The 16262-nt window shown below is 36.7% G+C and overlaps 1 protein-coding gene across 2 annotated transcripts in view; it reads right to left on the reverse strand.

Moving 5' to 3' along the window:
* The window catches only part of sdk (sidekick cell adhesion molecule), a 263671-nt gene that overhangs the window by 82524 nt on the left and 164885 nt on the right, over positions 1-16262 (reverse strand). For both annotated transcript variants that reach the window (XM_083136801.1, XM_083136800.1), the window contains exons 6-10: positions 12944-13152; positions 10593-10743; positions 9496-9623; positions 2793-2912; positions 1891-2046 (exon numbers count right to left, since the gene is read on the reverse strand). In XM_083136801.1, the coding sequence (XP_082992927.1) occupies positions 1891-2046; positions 2793-2912; positions 9496-9623; positions 10593-10743; positions 12944-13152 (764 nt within the window). The remainder of the gene's footprint in view (positions 1-1890; positions 2047-2792; positions 2913-9495; positions 9624-10592; positions 10744-12943; positions 13153-16262) is intronic.

Raw genomic sequence — 16262 nt, forward strand, 5'->3', positions numbered from 1 at the left:
TTCAATTTTTTACTTCTTTGACATTAACTTCCTTACCAGGACAGTTTTTTTACACAAATTTTAGCGGTCTTAACTAGACGCAAGCTAGATGATGAATATTTGCTGTTTTATCTCTGATTTTATAGCGGTTTTTTTACTATTTATGTAATAACAATAATTTTTAGTCAATAAATAAAGAACAAAATAGGTATTAACGTTGTCTTTCCTCTGTTTCTTAGTCTGTGGTTACATACAATACTCCATACGCATCGGAGAAATTAAGTACTAATTAATTAATTCACATATTATTATGAATCGACCAAAAATTATATTAACGTATTAAATAGAAACACTTTTATTATTATAATTCTGAGACACTTGGCCCGGACTGGCTCCCCAAATTATATATTTCTAGATATGTGCCTAGTGATGTGAAGAGTTAGTATGACTCGGTAACTAGCCTTTGTTATTTTATACTGGAATTATAAAAGTATCAGCATCAGTAGGAATAGGTCATGGTACCAGTATCGGTATCGGCAAATGGTGGTATCGACTCAGCTCTAATTTTTACATAATATTAGTGCAAAATTAATGTTAACTGCAAATTTGCATAACACCCTGGATATTTGAACTCCTCAGAAGTGTTCTGTGACATCTTGCAAATTTTGGTTATCTACAAGTTTTTGTAATATATCCAGACTGCCCCAAGAGTGTTAACCTGTATTAGTAATTACATTTTCCAATAACAATACCTCTGGTACGGACCAATACCAACGTGTGAGAATAGTGTTCACCCTAGTTTATATAAGTACAGTATGGCCAAAAATAAAGTATACTGAAATGCAGAACATGTACTGATTTATTTTATTTTGTAAGTATGATGAAAATATATATGTATCAACACAACAACAGGTACTACACACAAAACTTTTGAACATGAACAGAACAGCATACATGTTCCAAGTGTTTTCTGTCTAACACAGTGATTCCCAATGAGGATGTCATGACATCAACCTAGGGGTGCCGCGAGATAATTTAGGGATAAACGAAAAAAATGAAAACGAACAAAACAAAACGAAAACAATATTATTAAGAAGTAGGCCTGATATCAAACATTTGCGTTCTAAGCATAAATCGCCCCAAGTCTCACATTAATAAAACAAACTCTTTTGAGTGATTTCCATTGTAGTAAACTGTATTCTTTTCTGATGTTTGTTCCTTATCTTATATTTTATTTAATAAATGAATAGCATTAGTACTGGCGTAGGCATTTATTTGACAAAACAAGGGTGCCCCAAGTTTTTAATCTCATTTCCAAGGATTCTGTGAATGTAAAAACGTTGGGAATCCCTGGTCTAACACCACACATTTTCATACCAACATTACCACAATTTTATTAATGTATTGGGCAGGATTTGCATGTGTAGTGAACTTTCGACTTCGAGTTACAAAAATCTCCTCCAACAAATCGTACCATGTTGTAGCTAGTGGTCTGCCCCTAAAGGCCACTTCTGCATGAGCAGAAATAATGCTCAATAGCAAATGCCTTTTCTTGAATACTCAAGGCCATTATGGATCACTTTTCATTATAACGGTTCTCTGGAAGAATCAATGTTTGACTTGAGCTTCACTTCCTTGCTTTCCGTACAATACCAGTGATATGCAATGTTGCCAAATTTCAGTAGACTTTTGCATAGTGTTGTGAAAGCTGAATTGCCCGGATTCTCCCATATAGTTGGGACTTGTAACATGCAAAAGCAATACTAAACAGTGTGAAGTTATTCTATTATGCTGGACAAAAAATAATATTTAATTCAACAATGTTTTTTGTAATCTTATCCTTAATAGTTACACACAAGTAGTGCCAAGTAATACAATGGGAATTTTCTTAATGTAAAGCAAATTCCTTACCTAGTACTGTCAGAAACCCAGATGCTTGTACAGAGCCTGCATCATTGACTCCCTGGCAAGTATACTTTCCTGCATCAGATTCCCTCACACCAGTTATCAAAAGATCTCCTCTCTCGAGAATTTGAAACCGACCTGAAGCCTCTACTGCTTTGTCATCTGAAACAATTATTTAAAAAAATGTATAATTTAATATCTCCATAATTGTTTGTATTCACCAATATTATTTTCCTGTAGTTTACGGCTATTACAAGCATAAGAGAACAGTTTTTCTTTGTGACGTTTCAGGAGAACACACGCTCCTTTCATCAGACATTTATTTTCATTTTGACTCTATAATGCAAGCAATGCGTACATACAAGAAAAACTATTATTTACCAATATTGTTAACGATAAATAATTCAAATTTTACTACATAAATTTTGTAAACTTTATTGTTTCTAGTGGTTGTATTTAGGATTGAGTAGTTGTTCTTAACATTATAAATATTTACAAAATACCCTCATCCATATTCTTAGATATAAAAACATAAAAGTAGAGCATTTTCTTAGATCTGTAAATATTTTAAAAATCTAACACAGAAATCTAATAGAAGTCTTTCCATTTCAGAGGAAGGATCTAGTAGATCCAAAAATTTGGAAAACTGAAGTAAGATATGCATTGTGACTTTTAACAGACAGGTTACAGATATCTAAGTGGTGTAAATTGTGGAGAGGTGACTAACTTCATTGCAGCTCATTAAAGGATACAGACATGGACACAGGCAACTTCAATAACTTGTAATTGCTCATTATGTTTATAGTGTCTTTTTTTGTTTAATAAATTTTATGATAAACCCTCTACTCAATATAATGATGGTAATAAATCAGCTTGAAACTAATTTCGTATTGAGCTATAACACTCACCTTCATATATCCAAGTCACAATTGGAGTTGGTGCACCAGCAACATGGCAATTTATAGTGGCATCTTTTCCATCCAACACAGTTGAATTTTCTGGCGCCATTTCTATTATTGGAGATGATGCTGGAAGTTAAAGTAGCATTGTTAAATTTTTCAGTAAACTCAAACATAGGAAATATGCTGTATATGAAAATTCTTAAAGAGAATTGTCATTGATGCAAAGCATCCACCTCACAATCTTAATCAGGCCATGCAATGTGCTAATGGTCAGGATATTTCCTTTCACCTGCAACATACACTTCACTTTCTCCAGAAAACTCAAACACATAATTTGGGTAAAATATCAAAGATATTTATACATAACGAGTGTATTGTACTGCAATAAAAAGCATTCACTATTACAGAGATTTGAAGCAAACTTAGGCCCAATTAAAGTGTTATATAACCAGTTTCATGTATCTTTGTTTTTACAATCATGCATTATTGGCTGACAACTAGTACAAGGCACATCCAGAAAGTAAGTTCCAATGGTATCCAAATGTGATCAGAGCATGACCCACGTAAGCAAGCAGGATGCAGGAAGAGGTGGCATGTGGCAGTAATTCAGTGTTGTCGCATTGCTTTGAAGGCAGTCGTTTTAGGTCAGTGTTAGGATTCGATTAAATTGAATTGTTGTTTTAAGTCCACTTTATGCACAGAAAGCTAATTGGGATTAGACCTATAGTTTAAAGTGGGATTCAAACCACTGTGCCTCCACTGGGAATCGAACCCAGGACCCCTGGCAGTACTAAGAGAAAGGTGGCAGCTCTAATACTGTATCCCACTGACTGTAAGGTGTCCTCCTCACCAGTCGTTGGAACAAAACAAGAGACGTGGAAAGCTGGGTGAAGGCATTATGTTCTTGCATGATAACACACTACCTCATACAGCTGAGCACATGCAAACTCTTTTGCATCACTTCAAGTGAGAGATCTTCCACCACCCTCCATACAGCCCCGACCTTGCACCTAGCGACTTTCATCTCTTCTTTATGTTGAAGTGATTTTTGGCAGGACAACATTTTGAGTGACTCTACAGTACAGATAGCTGTGACCAGGTTGTGAATTAAGCTTTTTGCTTAGGGGGAGGAGGGGGTATTTGTGATTTAATTTTGGTTGAAGGAGGTAGTTTTTTTTGGGGTATTACAAGTTAGTAAACTAAATTATTGCTTTGTAGTTCTAAGTATGTTAGAACAGTGGTTCTTGCCTAGGACATTAAATCTTATGATAACATTTACACTTAATTTAGAAACACTTGGCATATTTACATTCTAAGAAAAATACATGCACAAAATAGAGTTATTGAAGTACTAACACTAAGAAAACTTAATCAAATTTCTATTGCCTGTTCAATTCAATGATGGCAAGAAACGTGATCTACCTCCAACAAATAAAGCTAACGAAATCTAGTCTATTTTCCATGGTGGTTGTTTTTGTAGTTAACTCAACAATGGACATAGTAACAGCATTAGTCTGGGAGCTCTTTGTAAACCCTCTGCACCCGAATACAATGTAAACAGTAAACAATGGGCTATTTAAAAATAGAACTTCAGATGTGAAGTAAGATGCAATTGCATTAAAAGTTAGACAATTTTCCCGAGTGATGTTTTAGTGGTGTTTGTTTCACAATTAAGAAATTGTATATGCTTTCAATTTTCTTTTCTTTGGGGGAGATAAAAACATCTCTGGCAGGGATTAAAAAAAAATTCTTCTGCCGGGGATGAAAATTTTTGTGAGGGGGCATCTCCAGCATCCCCACATTAATTCATGCACCTAGTTCTAGTCTTGGGTGACACGGGATGTCTGGAATGGGACTGACAGTTTTTAAAAGTTTGTGATTTAACATAACCCCAGATAAAAAAGTCCAGAGGGGTAACATCAGGCGAGCTTGGTGGCCAGGAAATTGGCCCATCACAGCCTATCCTTTTTCGTGGAGCAAACAATAACAGGAAATGTGTTCCTAGATATTCTCGAAAACTTTGCACTTCCCCAATTACGTCATTTACAACCTACAGTGATATTCCAACTAGATTGTGCCTCACCACATTGGAGCCTACAAGTGAGGGAGTATCTTGATATGTGAAAGACATTGTGTATTCTGGCCCAAAGGTACGAAACCTACAAGAACTGCAGGACCGAATTAGGAATGCGATTGCTTCTGTCATGCCTCTGATGCTACAGAATACGTGGAGCAAAATTTAATTCAGGTTGCATATCCCCCGTATGACAAAAGGAGCTCATGTGGAGCTATACTGAGCTGTGCTGAGTTGTAACTGCTACCAATAACACTTGGTGAGTTTATTTTCAAAATGCTTGCTTTTCTTTTTATCTACTTCTATCCATATTAAAACCACAAACTTTTAAAAACTGTCAGTCCCATTCCGGACATCCTTTATAATGCAACATTATCACGAATGCCGGAACAACTATGAATGTGCATTAATACTGGTGTTTATGTTTTATTTTATGGGAAATTGGAACTTCCTTTCTGCATGCAACTCATAATACTTACTATTATCACAATATATATAGACAGATAAAAAGCATTTAAGCCATTCTGGACCTTTGGACTCCAGCAGAAAAGCTGTTTTAAAAAATTCCTCTCCTTTCTAAAAACTGCTATGATATTCCAAACTCTGAAAAATTAAGATTTGTATAGAATTCCTTTTAGGGCATTCAAGTTAATCTTCATGTGGTTTGCTTCCTCTGTTGTCTAGATAACTGTGACAGAAAACAGACTCATGAGGCCATGAAACTATCACAGATATCTAGAAAATCACATGGAGGTTCACTTGAAAGCTCTAGAAGAAATTCTGAACAGACAAAATTTTGGAAATTTGGATTTTTTTCTTGAAGAAACGAAAACAATTTTTCTGCCAAAGTTCAGATCCTGCAAGACCTTAAACCAATAGCAACTAACCTGGTTCTTTTCCTGTTGTTTGATAGCATTGAGAAGAAAGAAAATGGTATAGACGACTCATAAATTTTAAATATAATAATTAAAGTATTGCTACATTACTCGAGATCATTATTTTTGTTGAATATTATAGTATTTGAATGTAATTACAACTAACTGCAGCTTTTTTGCATTCCTATGTCTAAATTGCATTTCTGGAAGTGAGTTATGAGAATTAGTAACATATCAACCAAAAATGCAGCTGCAATTGTTCTTTTTTTGTTATGAGTATGTGGATGATACAATTGCATAACATTGCATGCAATGTTAATTTGACATCATCCATTGCCTAGTGCTTTTAACCATACTTATTCTAAAACTACGTTTTGAGAGAGCCTCTCTTTTCTCGTCTTCATGTGATTAAATTTATTTTGCTGGTAAAGGGATCTGTGTAATATTGATACTTCCTTCGATCAGACCTCTCAGCTATTTATAAGCTGGAAGATGGACTGTCATCCTTTAGTTCATCTAATCTGCATGAAGGAAACTATACGAGGGGGTATCAAAAAGTTCGTGCAATCTCCTGGAAGGAAACAAATTAGAAAGCCTCTTAGATATGTGTATTGTACAATGGCCCTTCTAGGTTAAGCACACAAATTTTGTCTGTTTTGGATGTTTATTGCTATCCTTTTTTAACAGGTGAATAAAGGAAGGTGTCATGATTGACAAAATTGAGGCACGGAGCATCATCAAATTCCTGCATCTCAAGGGGAAAGAAGCGAAGCAAATTCACGACGAGATGAAAGCAGTGTATGGGGAGGAAAGCCCATCCTATGATAAGGTTTCCAAGTGGAAACGGCAGTTCCAAACCGGTCACATGTTAATTTCCGATGCCCCTAGGACAGGGAGACCGTCCTTCATAAATGATGCCACATTGATGGAGAAAGTGAAGAAGATGATAGTGGAAGACAGGAGGATCACCATTGAAAGTGTGATGGCTGTAATCAGTCCGAGTTATGGGTCCATCTGGAATATCATCCATCACCAGCTGCACCTTTATAAAGTGTCGGCACGGTGGGTGCCACAATTGCTCACCCCTTTCGAGAAGAGGACTAGAGAGGAAGCAGCACTAGAGATGTTAGGCTGCTGTGAGCTGGATGAAGAGGAATTTTTCAGCAGATTGGTTACAATGGACGAAAGCTGGATCTACCTTTATGACCCAGAAACAAAGGAGATGAGCAAGCAATGGAAACACAGCTCCTCACCGCCCCCCAAAAAGGCAAGAGTGCATAGGTCAGCCGCTAATGTGATGCTGTCCGTTTTCTGGGACTGTGAGGGAGTCATCCTGACGGACTACCTGCCACAGGCTCACACAATCACAAGTGACTATTATTGTGATCTCCTCGCTCAGTTATGTGAAGAATTGAAGGTGAAAAGGCGAGGAATGCTCACAAATGGAGTGCTGCTATTGGCAGACAACGCACCAGCCCATTCTGCCCATGCATCCATTTCGAAAACAGTTCAATTAGGATACGAAATTTTGCCCCACCCTCCATATTCCCCAGACCTGGCACTGAGTGACTTCTTCCTCTTTCCGGAATGAAGCTTCCACTCAGAGGACGCCACTTTAACATGAGGGATGATGTCATTTCTGAGGTGGAACAGTGGATTCAGGCCCAAAATGCAGTGTTCTATAAAAACGGCTTATCCAAGGTGAAAGACCGCTGGCAGAAATGTGTCACCAAGCATGGCGACTATGTGGAGAAGGATTAATACCACCATGATTTCGTACTTGTCCAAAGTTGTTTCCTTCCAGGTGATTGCATGAACTTTTTGATACCCCTTCGCACATTTAGAAATTTTAAAAATTTGCTTCAATGTCACAGACAACTAGTTCTGAATGAATATTTACAATGATTTAAACATTTGACACATCGATCTCTTCTTAGTAAGTACTCCAGAATTTATACGTGTAGGGAATCAGCCTTGGCAAGCAAGAGACGAGGCTGAGCCTGAAGGGCGAAAATAGTCACAACCGAGGGACAAGGATGGTTGGGCTGTGTGGAGCAAAACTCGCTAATCCTACGGTATAAGCAGCCTATTTATACTGCACAGTTGTTTCACCAATTAACCATGTCGGTGACAGTTTCTTCTGACTTTAATTCCATAATTATTTTCTCATAAATAAAACAAATAAAATACATATTTTTAACATAATGCACAAAACATAATACAGTGGAACCTTGATTTTACGTTTCTGGATTTTACATTTTCCCGCATTAAACATTCAATCTTGATGGTCTCAACCCAGCAAAATTTTATAAAACTTTCCTCGATTTTACATTTTTCCTGCATTTTTAAGTTTTTTTCAGCTTGGTCAATGTAAAATCAAGGTTCCTCTGTAGTACCAGAATATTATTTGTACAACATCCACTCAGTGAAATAACATTAATTTGCTTTCCTTGGTAACAGTGAACAGCATGAAAAAAGCAGACAAAAAATAAAGGTCATGGAAACATACAAGTTAGTAGTTAACCATCACTTTTTAGAACTGTGTCAGAACATGAGACATATTAGCAAGGTATTGTACCTGTATTTTTGTTATTTTACACCACATTTCAGCCACTTTGGCTAATTGTGACAATGAGGATCAGAATGAGATTCCAACCTGGAAACTTTGGTGGTGAGAGGGAAGGGCAATCACTTAATGGTTTGGCCACTTTTAATTAGTGTAAGGAAAAGTGTCTAGAAGCTTTACTTTAGAAACAAGGGTGACTGCAGGATTTTTCTTAGGGGGAACAGACACAAACGTCTACGTCTACGTCTTCTTCTTCTACTACTACTACTACTGTTTTTTATTTTTTTTATTATTATTATTACTGTTGTTTTTATTTTTGTTGTTGTTGTTATTATTATTATATTCCATTACTATTACTACTACTAATATTTTTTTAAAATTACATAAATTTGTTCCATATTCTGAATATCTATATACAATTTGCATAACTGTATACTTAACATTAATTCATGTAGTACAAAAAGCTGTTTCTTATAGTTAGATAATCAGTGTAAAATTGACTGTAAGCTTAAATGTAACCGTACTTCAAATAATAATAATAATAAGAAGTCACAGAAAACAATACTTTTGTCATAAAATATCTACAATTTCACCATTCAAATTACATTAACTCTTTCCAAAAATCTCCTCTGCCCCCCCATCCCCTACCTTCCCAGGTGCCCATGTTTAGAAATGTGATTATGGGGAAGAATGGAGTATGTGAAATGTACGGGCAACTGTACTGAAAAAGAGGTGGAGAAAAAAGACCAATGACAGAAGTGATCAAGAAAAGAAAAATAAATTGACTGGGACACCTGTGACAAGATCCTTTGGAATGGTTAATGGGGAAAGGGTCCATGGAAGATGAAGAAATCAGCTGATAGATGATATTAAATTAAGAGGATCCTATGCTGACATGAGGCTTAAGGTGCAATATAAAAAAGCATACAGGTTGCAGTGACAAACCTTCCCACTATGCAAAGAACAATGAAAATGCATCATTTTCCAACTCATATTTTAAATATTTAGAAGTCAGGAAAATTCCCATTTGAGAAACCATAAATTTCCACCTGCAGAGAATCTAAATATTATCTTAAATTTTCATATATACTTCTATTTGCTGATTTCCAAAAGATTTCTGTTAAATGCAAAAACAAAAATTAGAGCACTTTAACTATTAACAATTATTATTTTTTTTTTTAAATTACTACTTACTTTTCACCTTAAGCCATGTAGACATTGAATCTTCACCAGCTTCATTTGATGCAAGGCACTGGAACATTCCAGAATCCTCCATCTTTAATTTCTTAATTTGAAGTGAGCCATCTTCTTGAACAACATACCTAAAAATAAAATTTAGAGTAATGATAGTATTGCTTATTGCATCAGATTTCATGTTGATCTGATAGAATCTGATAGAAACATTATGAGGATCACTATTATTTTTTTCAGACTTTAAGAATTAAATTAAGGTAATAGAACAGAAAACAATTAATTTTCAAAGTATTGTTTACTACTCTTTCGTAACTAATTATGAAAACACTGGAATCATGATTCTTTCTATAAGAATAGTGGTAATCTCTATCTTGTAGATGGCAACACTGTTGCCCTTGCAATATTTGATTTATATAAATAATTCATGAAGTAAGTATAGTGTAATCTCTTTTTTTTCATTCGGGAATTGTACAGTTTCACACAAAACATGATTAATTTGCATAATGTCAAGAATACAAAGAATACATCATGTTACAGTGCTTTGCTGTGTATGTTACAATTTTCATGTTCTAAGCTTTATTGCCACAGGTCTCTGAGAAACATATAAATGATGTTTTACTGGATTTCTAATGCCAGCAGTAACTGTGAAGTTTCACATAAATATGAAATATTTATTTTTGATAATTCCCTTCCCTTTGAAAAACCTTTACAATATTCCACATTCTGAAAAATGTCATGTGTTAAGATTTCCTTCTAGGGCATTCATGTTATATGCTTTCGCTGTTATCTACATATCTTGTGATATAAAATAATCTAATGGTGCCATGAAACTATAACAAATACCTAGACAATGGTGAAAGCAATCCACTATAAAAATTACTTGAATGTTCTATAAGGATACATTTTTTTGGAATTTGAAAGGAAGAGAATTTTCAAACATAACCTTGATGATGCAGGCAAGAGGTCAAACACAGTGTTAAATCCAGTCCAATTCAGACAATGTAATACTCAGTTTACAATTTGTAAATTTTATACACTCTTAACATTGTCAAAAGTGAGCTACATTCGAGAGAACTGCTACATACAACACCACTTACCTGTCTTCTTGTAAGTCCTCTGTATTTACTGCATTTCTAAACCATGTAATATTTGGTGAGGGGACTCCCATGGCTGCACAAGCCAGTGTTAATGTTGCTGAGAATTCTCCCAAGGTCTCTAGCCTAAGGGTGCCCACAAATGAAGGTTTCTCTGCAGAATGAAACAAAGTTGTTATTCCACACTCTTGCATAAACACGATAACACTGAAAAACAGGGGCTGAGCATACCCAAAACTGGAGATATCAATTGACACAAATACATAGTTCTATTTTTATTAGGAGTGGACCAATATGAAATATTTGCTTACACTGATAAAGTACCTATATAAAATTTACAAATACCAATAACTGGTTACATTGACCTGATATAAAATTACTTTGCTCCATGGAGATTGTGAATGTTTCATTCACTTTCTTTATTCATGTGTACAATGAAGTGATAGGAACAGGCTTTGCCTTAGAAAACTTCACAGAAGTACATAATAAGAATTGTAACTTTATATTCATAAAAATATCTAAAAGGCAGTTAAATTGGCATTATGACAAACCTTCAGTATGGCACATTTCACATTTGTAGCATAAGTTTTAATACAGGGTGCGGCAGAAATAATGAGACGATTTAATATAAGACGTAAGCGAGTTCCTAAAGATATATCCGTGAAACTTACTTGTAAATGTTCTATTAATTTTGGTGGCCTCAGCCACCATCCACTTGAGAACTCGATGCTTTACTGTGGCAGAGGCCGCCGAAATTAATAGAACATTTACAAGTAAGTTTTGCAGATATATCTTTAGAAACTCGCTTACATCTTATATTATCAACCACGCTGTTTATTCCCCTCAACATGAAGACAATTTAAATTTGCAAAATCTCTATTACACTTCAGAATAACAATGAAAACACTTACATGACTGGAAAATACATACAAAAGCATTTCATGTGATATCTATGTCACTCGAGTGGGCACCATTCACCCTCAAACAAACCTCTCCACGTCGACGTACAGTGGTCATTGCCTTGTGCAGCATCTCCTGCAGAATTTGCTGTATTCCAGCGTGAATAGACTCCTTTAAGTCATCCAACATGCCAGGTCGGGTCATGTAGACCGTTTGCTTCAACAACCCCCACAAAAAGAAATCACACCCTGACGTGAGATGATCATTCCTGGAAACATCCCATGAAGAACCGTCATCAATATCCCACGCACGCACACACACACACATACACACACACCCACACATACATACATACATACATACATACATATATGAACATATAACACAATAATGAAAACAATAACAACTAGGGTTGTGTAACAAATATTAATTATTCTTCAGCTGCTTGCTTGATTTATGCCATTCTGAAAGAATGCTTGGATAGATGGAATCCTGGAGGATCACTTAATGAATTGTACATGGTTTGTAGCCTATACAGAAGGGACCTTTGTTCTAGGGATAACCTTGGAGATTTAGTGTAAAGGAAATTGTTACATTTGGTGTTGGTACATGGGATCCGGATGTGAAGATGTGGCAAGGGTTTGTTAGTGAAAAGTTGTCCATTCATGATTCTGAAAATAAATGTCAGATCTGACACTTGACGGTGAAGAGGAAGATCAAATTTCGTGTTTCGAAAGATTTACAAGGGCTGGACATCTATGTTTAACTATTCTGAGGAAAAAATTTACTCTACTACTTTGTTTTCTTTACATTACTTTCACATGACATTGACTAAATACAGGAACCATATTCAAGAATAGCTTTTAACTGAATTGTTGTGTTAAGTACACTTTATGCACAGAAAGGCTAATCGAGACTGGATCTACAGTTTAAAGTGGGATCCAAACCACTGTCCCATGTGCCTCCACCGGTATTGAACCCGGGACACCTTGATTACAAGGCAATGACGCTACCACTGCCCCACTGGGGAGGCTTCAAGAATAGGTAATATGCATGTTGTAAAATAGGTTTTGAGGGCAGAAACGTGTGATATCTGTAAATCTGTAAATTAGTCCAAGGGTTTTTATGACTTACTTGTTATGTAATCTATATGGTGGCTGAAGGTGTTTGCTGTCGAAAATGACTCCAAGATCTTTGTGCTGTTGTGGAAATGGAATAATTTGGTTGCATAATTTATAGGATGGTGCTGTATAATTAGATTTGAGAGTAAACCTCATAACAACAGATTTCTCAGGATTTACTTTCAGATTCAAGTCTCGGCATTTAAGGGATAATAGAATTCTCGATTAAGCAGACCAATTCTCACAATATGATTCAGACAACTTAAAATTCACCCAGGTTAATTCAGTAATGCATGGACTTGTGACGTAAAATAATTCAATGTCATATCTTACCCAGAACAACAACACTGGCATCAGCAGTCACAGTAGGATGACCCCCTGTACGTAGCTGCACCTGGCAAGTGTACTGCCCAGTGTGTGTCAGGTTGGCAGATAGCAATGCTAATGTTCTGTTCCAAGGATCTTTGTAGCTGTAGGAAATGCCAGTGTTCTCAACTGGAATGCCATCTTTTAACCACACAGTTCCCAGTTCATGTAATGGCCTGAAACAAAAACAAAAATAATTAGTATTACATAAATATCATGAAAACTTGCTATTAATCTGATCAACAAAAGAAAAATTAAAGTAAATTCATTAACTCAGATAGAACAGTAAGCTTTTCATGTGAAGTGAGTAAGCTTGCTGCAAGCATACGTGTATAATGGCAAGCTGTAAACTTTCAGCAAGTTACACTACACAGAGAGGTGCATGATTGAAACAATCTTTCATCATGCTTATATCAAGCTTGCCGTATCCAGCAGCCTATCACAAGCTACAACCAAGTTACCTCAAGCTTGCTTGCAGCTTGTATATTTCCAGATAGCACTTGCTTTTTTGTTATCTGGGAATATACTGATGGCTGCATGCACCAACGCCGATTATTTCAAAGTTCAGATGAACGAGATCAATTTCAATCCACTCTAAATAAACTTGGTTTAAAGATTTCCATTGCACCAACAAAAAACGACGTTCACGAGATTCCGTTCAACTGATCTGAAATTAATTTGTAAGGCTATACCTGATGGGTTGGCGAAAACAAATTACAATCAGAACCGCATAGAGTAGTGCGATGTGTTAAACTATCCACATGTAGGAGAAGAAAGTAATTCGGGCTGCAAACTTCTCTAAATTTAAGAGATGTACTAATCAACCTTGTCGATGAGTACAAGGATGTAGTAGAGTGTAAAAAATAATATTATATTAAAAAGAACTGATGGCACAACACAAAAGGAGAAGGAGAAAGCATGGAACCTTCTTCTACGGGACTTTAATGCCTTACGAAATGCATTCGATTTTGATGCTATTGATTTCTGTGATAAGTATTTGAATTTTTAATTTCTTAATTCTTATATATTTATATTGTCGTGTTGTGTAAATAGCCAGTAACATATATTTTCGTAAATTTATTAAATCATATTTCCAACACCATGTAGTAATATTGTAACATTGCTCTGTTCTAATTTACCTTGCACTTGCACGTAATATATGACATTACGACTTTGCACCACAGAACCACAAATTATTATTATTATTTTGACAGTTTTTACACAGTTCTCGAATTATCAGCATTGTGCACCCAACATCTCTAAAGTTTGCACGCTCTCGATATCACTTTCCGCTCTTTTGATATTAAAAAACAACAGCCTGCAGTCGAAGCGTCAGTATCGTGAACCAGGATCAGACACCAAAACGGTGGCAAATGGCCGATCAGAAGATAAACTCGTTTTGATGTTGTTAGATCACGATCAAGTGTTGAACAGTCTTCATGCAATGGAATTTTTCAGTGATCCTTTCCCAATCCGAGTTTAAATTTTGATCTTCGTTCGTACACACAGCCATGAAAGGAAGTACCAAATTATCTGTAAAACTAATTTTTCTGGTGTTAACTTTAGTTTTGGTGGTCACTGCCAGTATCTTCTAAGGAAGTTGTGCTATTGCTTGGTGAGTTTCTGTTGTGTATAGTTTCACAGTATGTTGCAGTGTTGTCGTTTCCTTATCCATGGCATTGTCTGCTTCTCCTTTGAACTCCACTTCATGGAACTTCATGGAAAAGCAGTCATTGAGAGGCAAGGGCCTATTATATGTCTCATGCGTGGTCAGAGCTTTTATCTGCTTTCACGATTGGAGTCTCCAACTTTGTCTTCTTCTGAACAGCTCATACCAAAGACAAGAGCACCAGCTACGTATATGTGGGAGCTCTAGTAAATTTGAAACAACTATACAGTGGTGTATTCTCAATGCTACTGCATTTACCACGGGTAAACAAACTTCTTTGAAATATGAGGGTTGGGGCAAAAGTCATTGCAACTATTTTTTTTCTTGCAGATACCAGCCCGGTTGGAAAATGCGACATATACAGATGAAAGGACGAGGGGGGAACTACATGTGGGGACAGTTAAAACACGCGAACATTGTGCCTCACATAGTTATTACGATAGTGTACAGGACAATACTGGTTTGATCGTGCAAAACAATTACATACCTGTTCTACAGTTGACAGAACAAAACGGGTGTCATTGTGTGCCACTTCGTTCCACATGGCAGAACAGTGACAGAAGAGTACTACAGGAACTTCCTTGTGCGACAGGTACGACGTGGTGTTTGGGAGAAACGTCCGGACCTTCTGGACAGTGCAATCATCCTGCACGACAACGCTAGACCACATAAAGCAGAGTGTGTTCGGTGGCAACTGCAACGCTGGGGATGGGAAGAATTGGAGCACCCGCCATACTCTCCAGACATTTCACCCTGAGACTTTCATCTCATATACAAGGTTAAGGAACCACTATGTGGAAGGCGGTTTGTGACACGAGAGGACATTGCCAATGCTGTGCAACAACAGATGACCCCAATTCACCCATGGTGCGACCAATGGTGACGCAGATGGTATTCCGAGTCTCAAACATCGTTGGCAGCGTGTGGTGCACATGGCAGGTGACTACTTTCAGGGCCTCTAGCCCCAGTTTTGTTCTGTCAACTGTAGAACAGGTATGAAATTGTTTTGCACGATCAAACCAGTATTGTCCTGTACACTATCGTAATAACTATGTGAGGCACAATGTTCGCGTGTTTTAACTGTCCCCACATGTAGTTCCCCCCTCGTCCTTTCATCTGTATATGTCGCATTTTCCAACCGGGCTGGTATCTGCAAGAAAAAAAATAGTTGCAATGACTTTTGCCCCCAACCCTCGTATTTTTATATACCAGGGTGAGTCAAAAGTTTGTTAGTTTTTGTATATGGACATTGAGACTGGAGACACAAGGCGTGACATTGAACTTATTAGGCAAAGTATAAGCCATTCTGTTGAATGGGTCTTCTGCCAACATTCCGTGAGAACCACGATCCCACAACGATACCATTCGGCTTGTTTCGAGGCCAAAAACATGTGCACCCTTGTTTCCACAGCATCCAATACATAGAACTGTTGTCCTTGCAGGAAATGCACGAGAGAGTGAATCAAATGGTAATCGGATGGTGCAAGATCAGGGATGTACAGGGGATACGGCAACACTTCAATTCCCTCCAAGTCCTGCAGTTTGTGGGTAACAATTCGGTGACATGGGGCATTAATGACCTACAAGGTTCTCTTTCAATGTATCAACGTTTGGTAC

The sequence above is a fragment of the Lepisma saccharinum genome, chromosome 15 (genome assembly GCF_977018435.1).
Source record: "Lepisma saccharinum chromosome 15, izLepSacc3.1, whole genome shotgun sequence".
Classification (NCBI taxonomy): Eukaryota; Metazoa; Arthropoda; class Insecta; order Zygentoma; family Lepismatidae; genus Lepisma; species Lepisma saccharinum.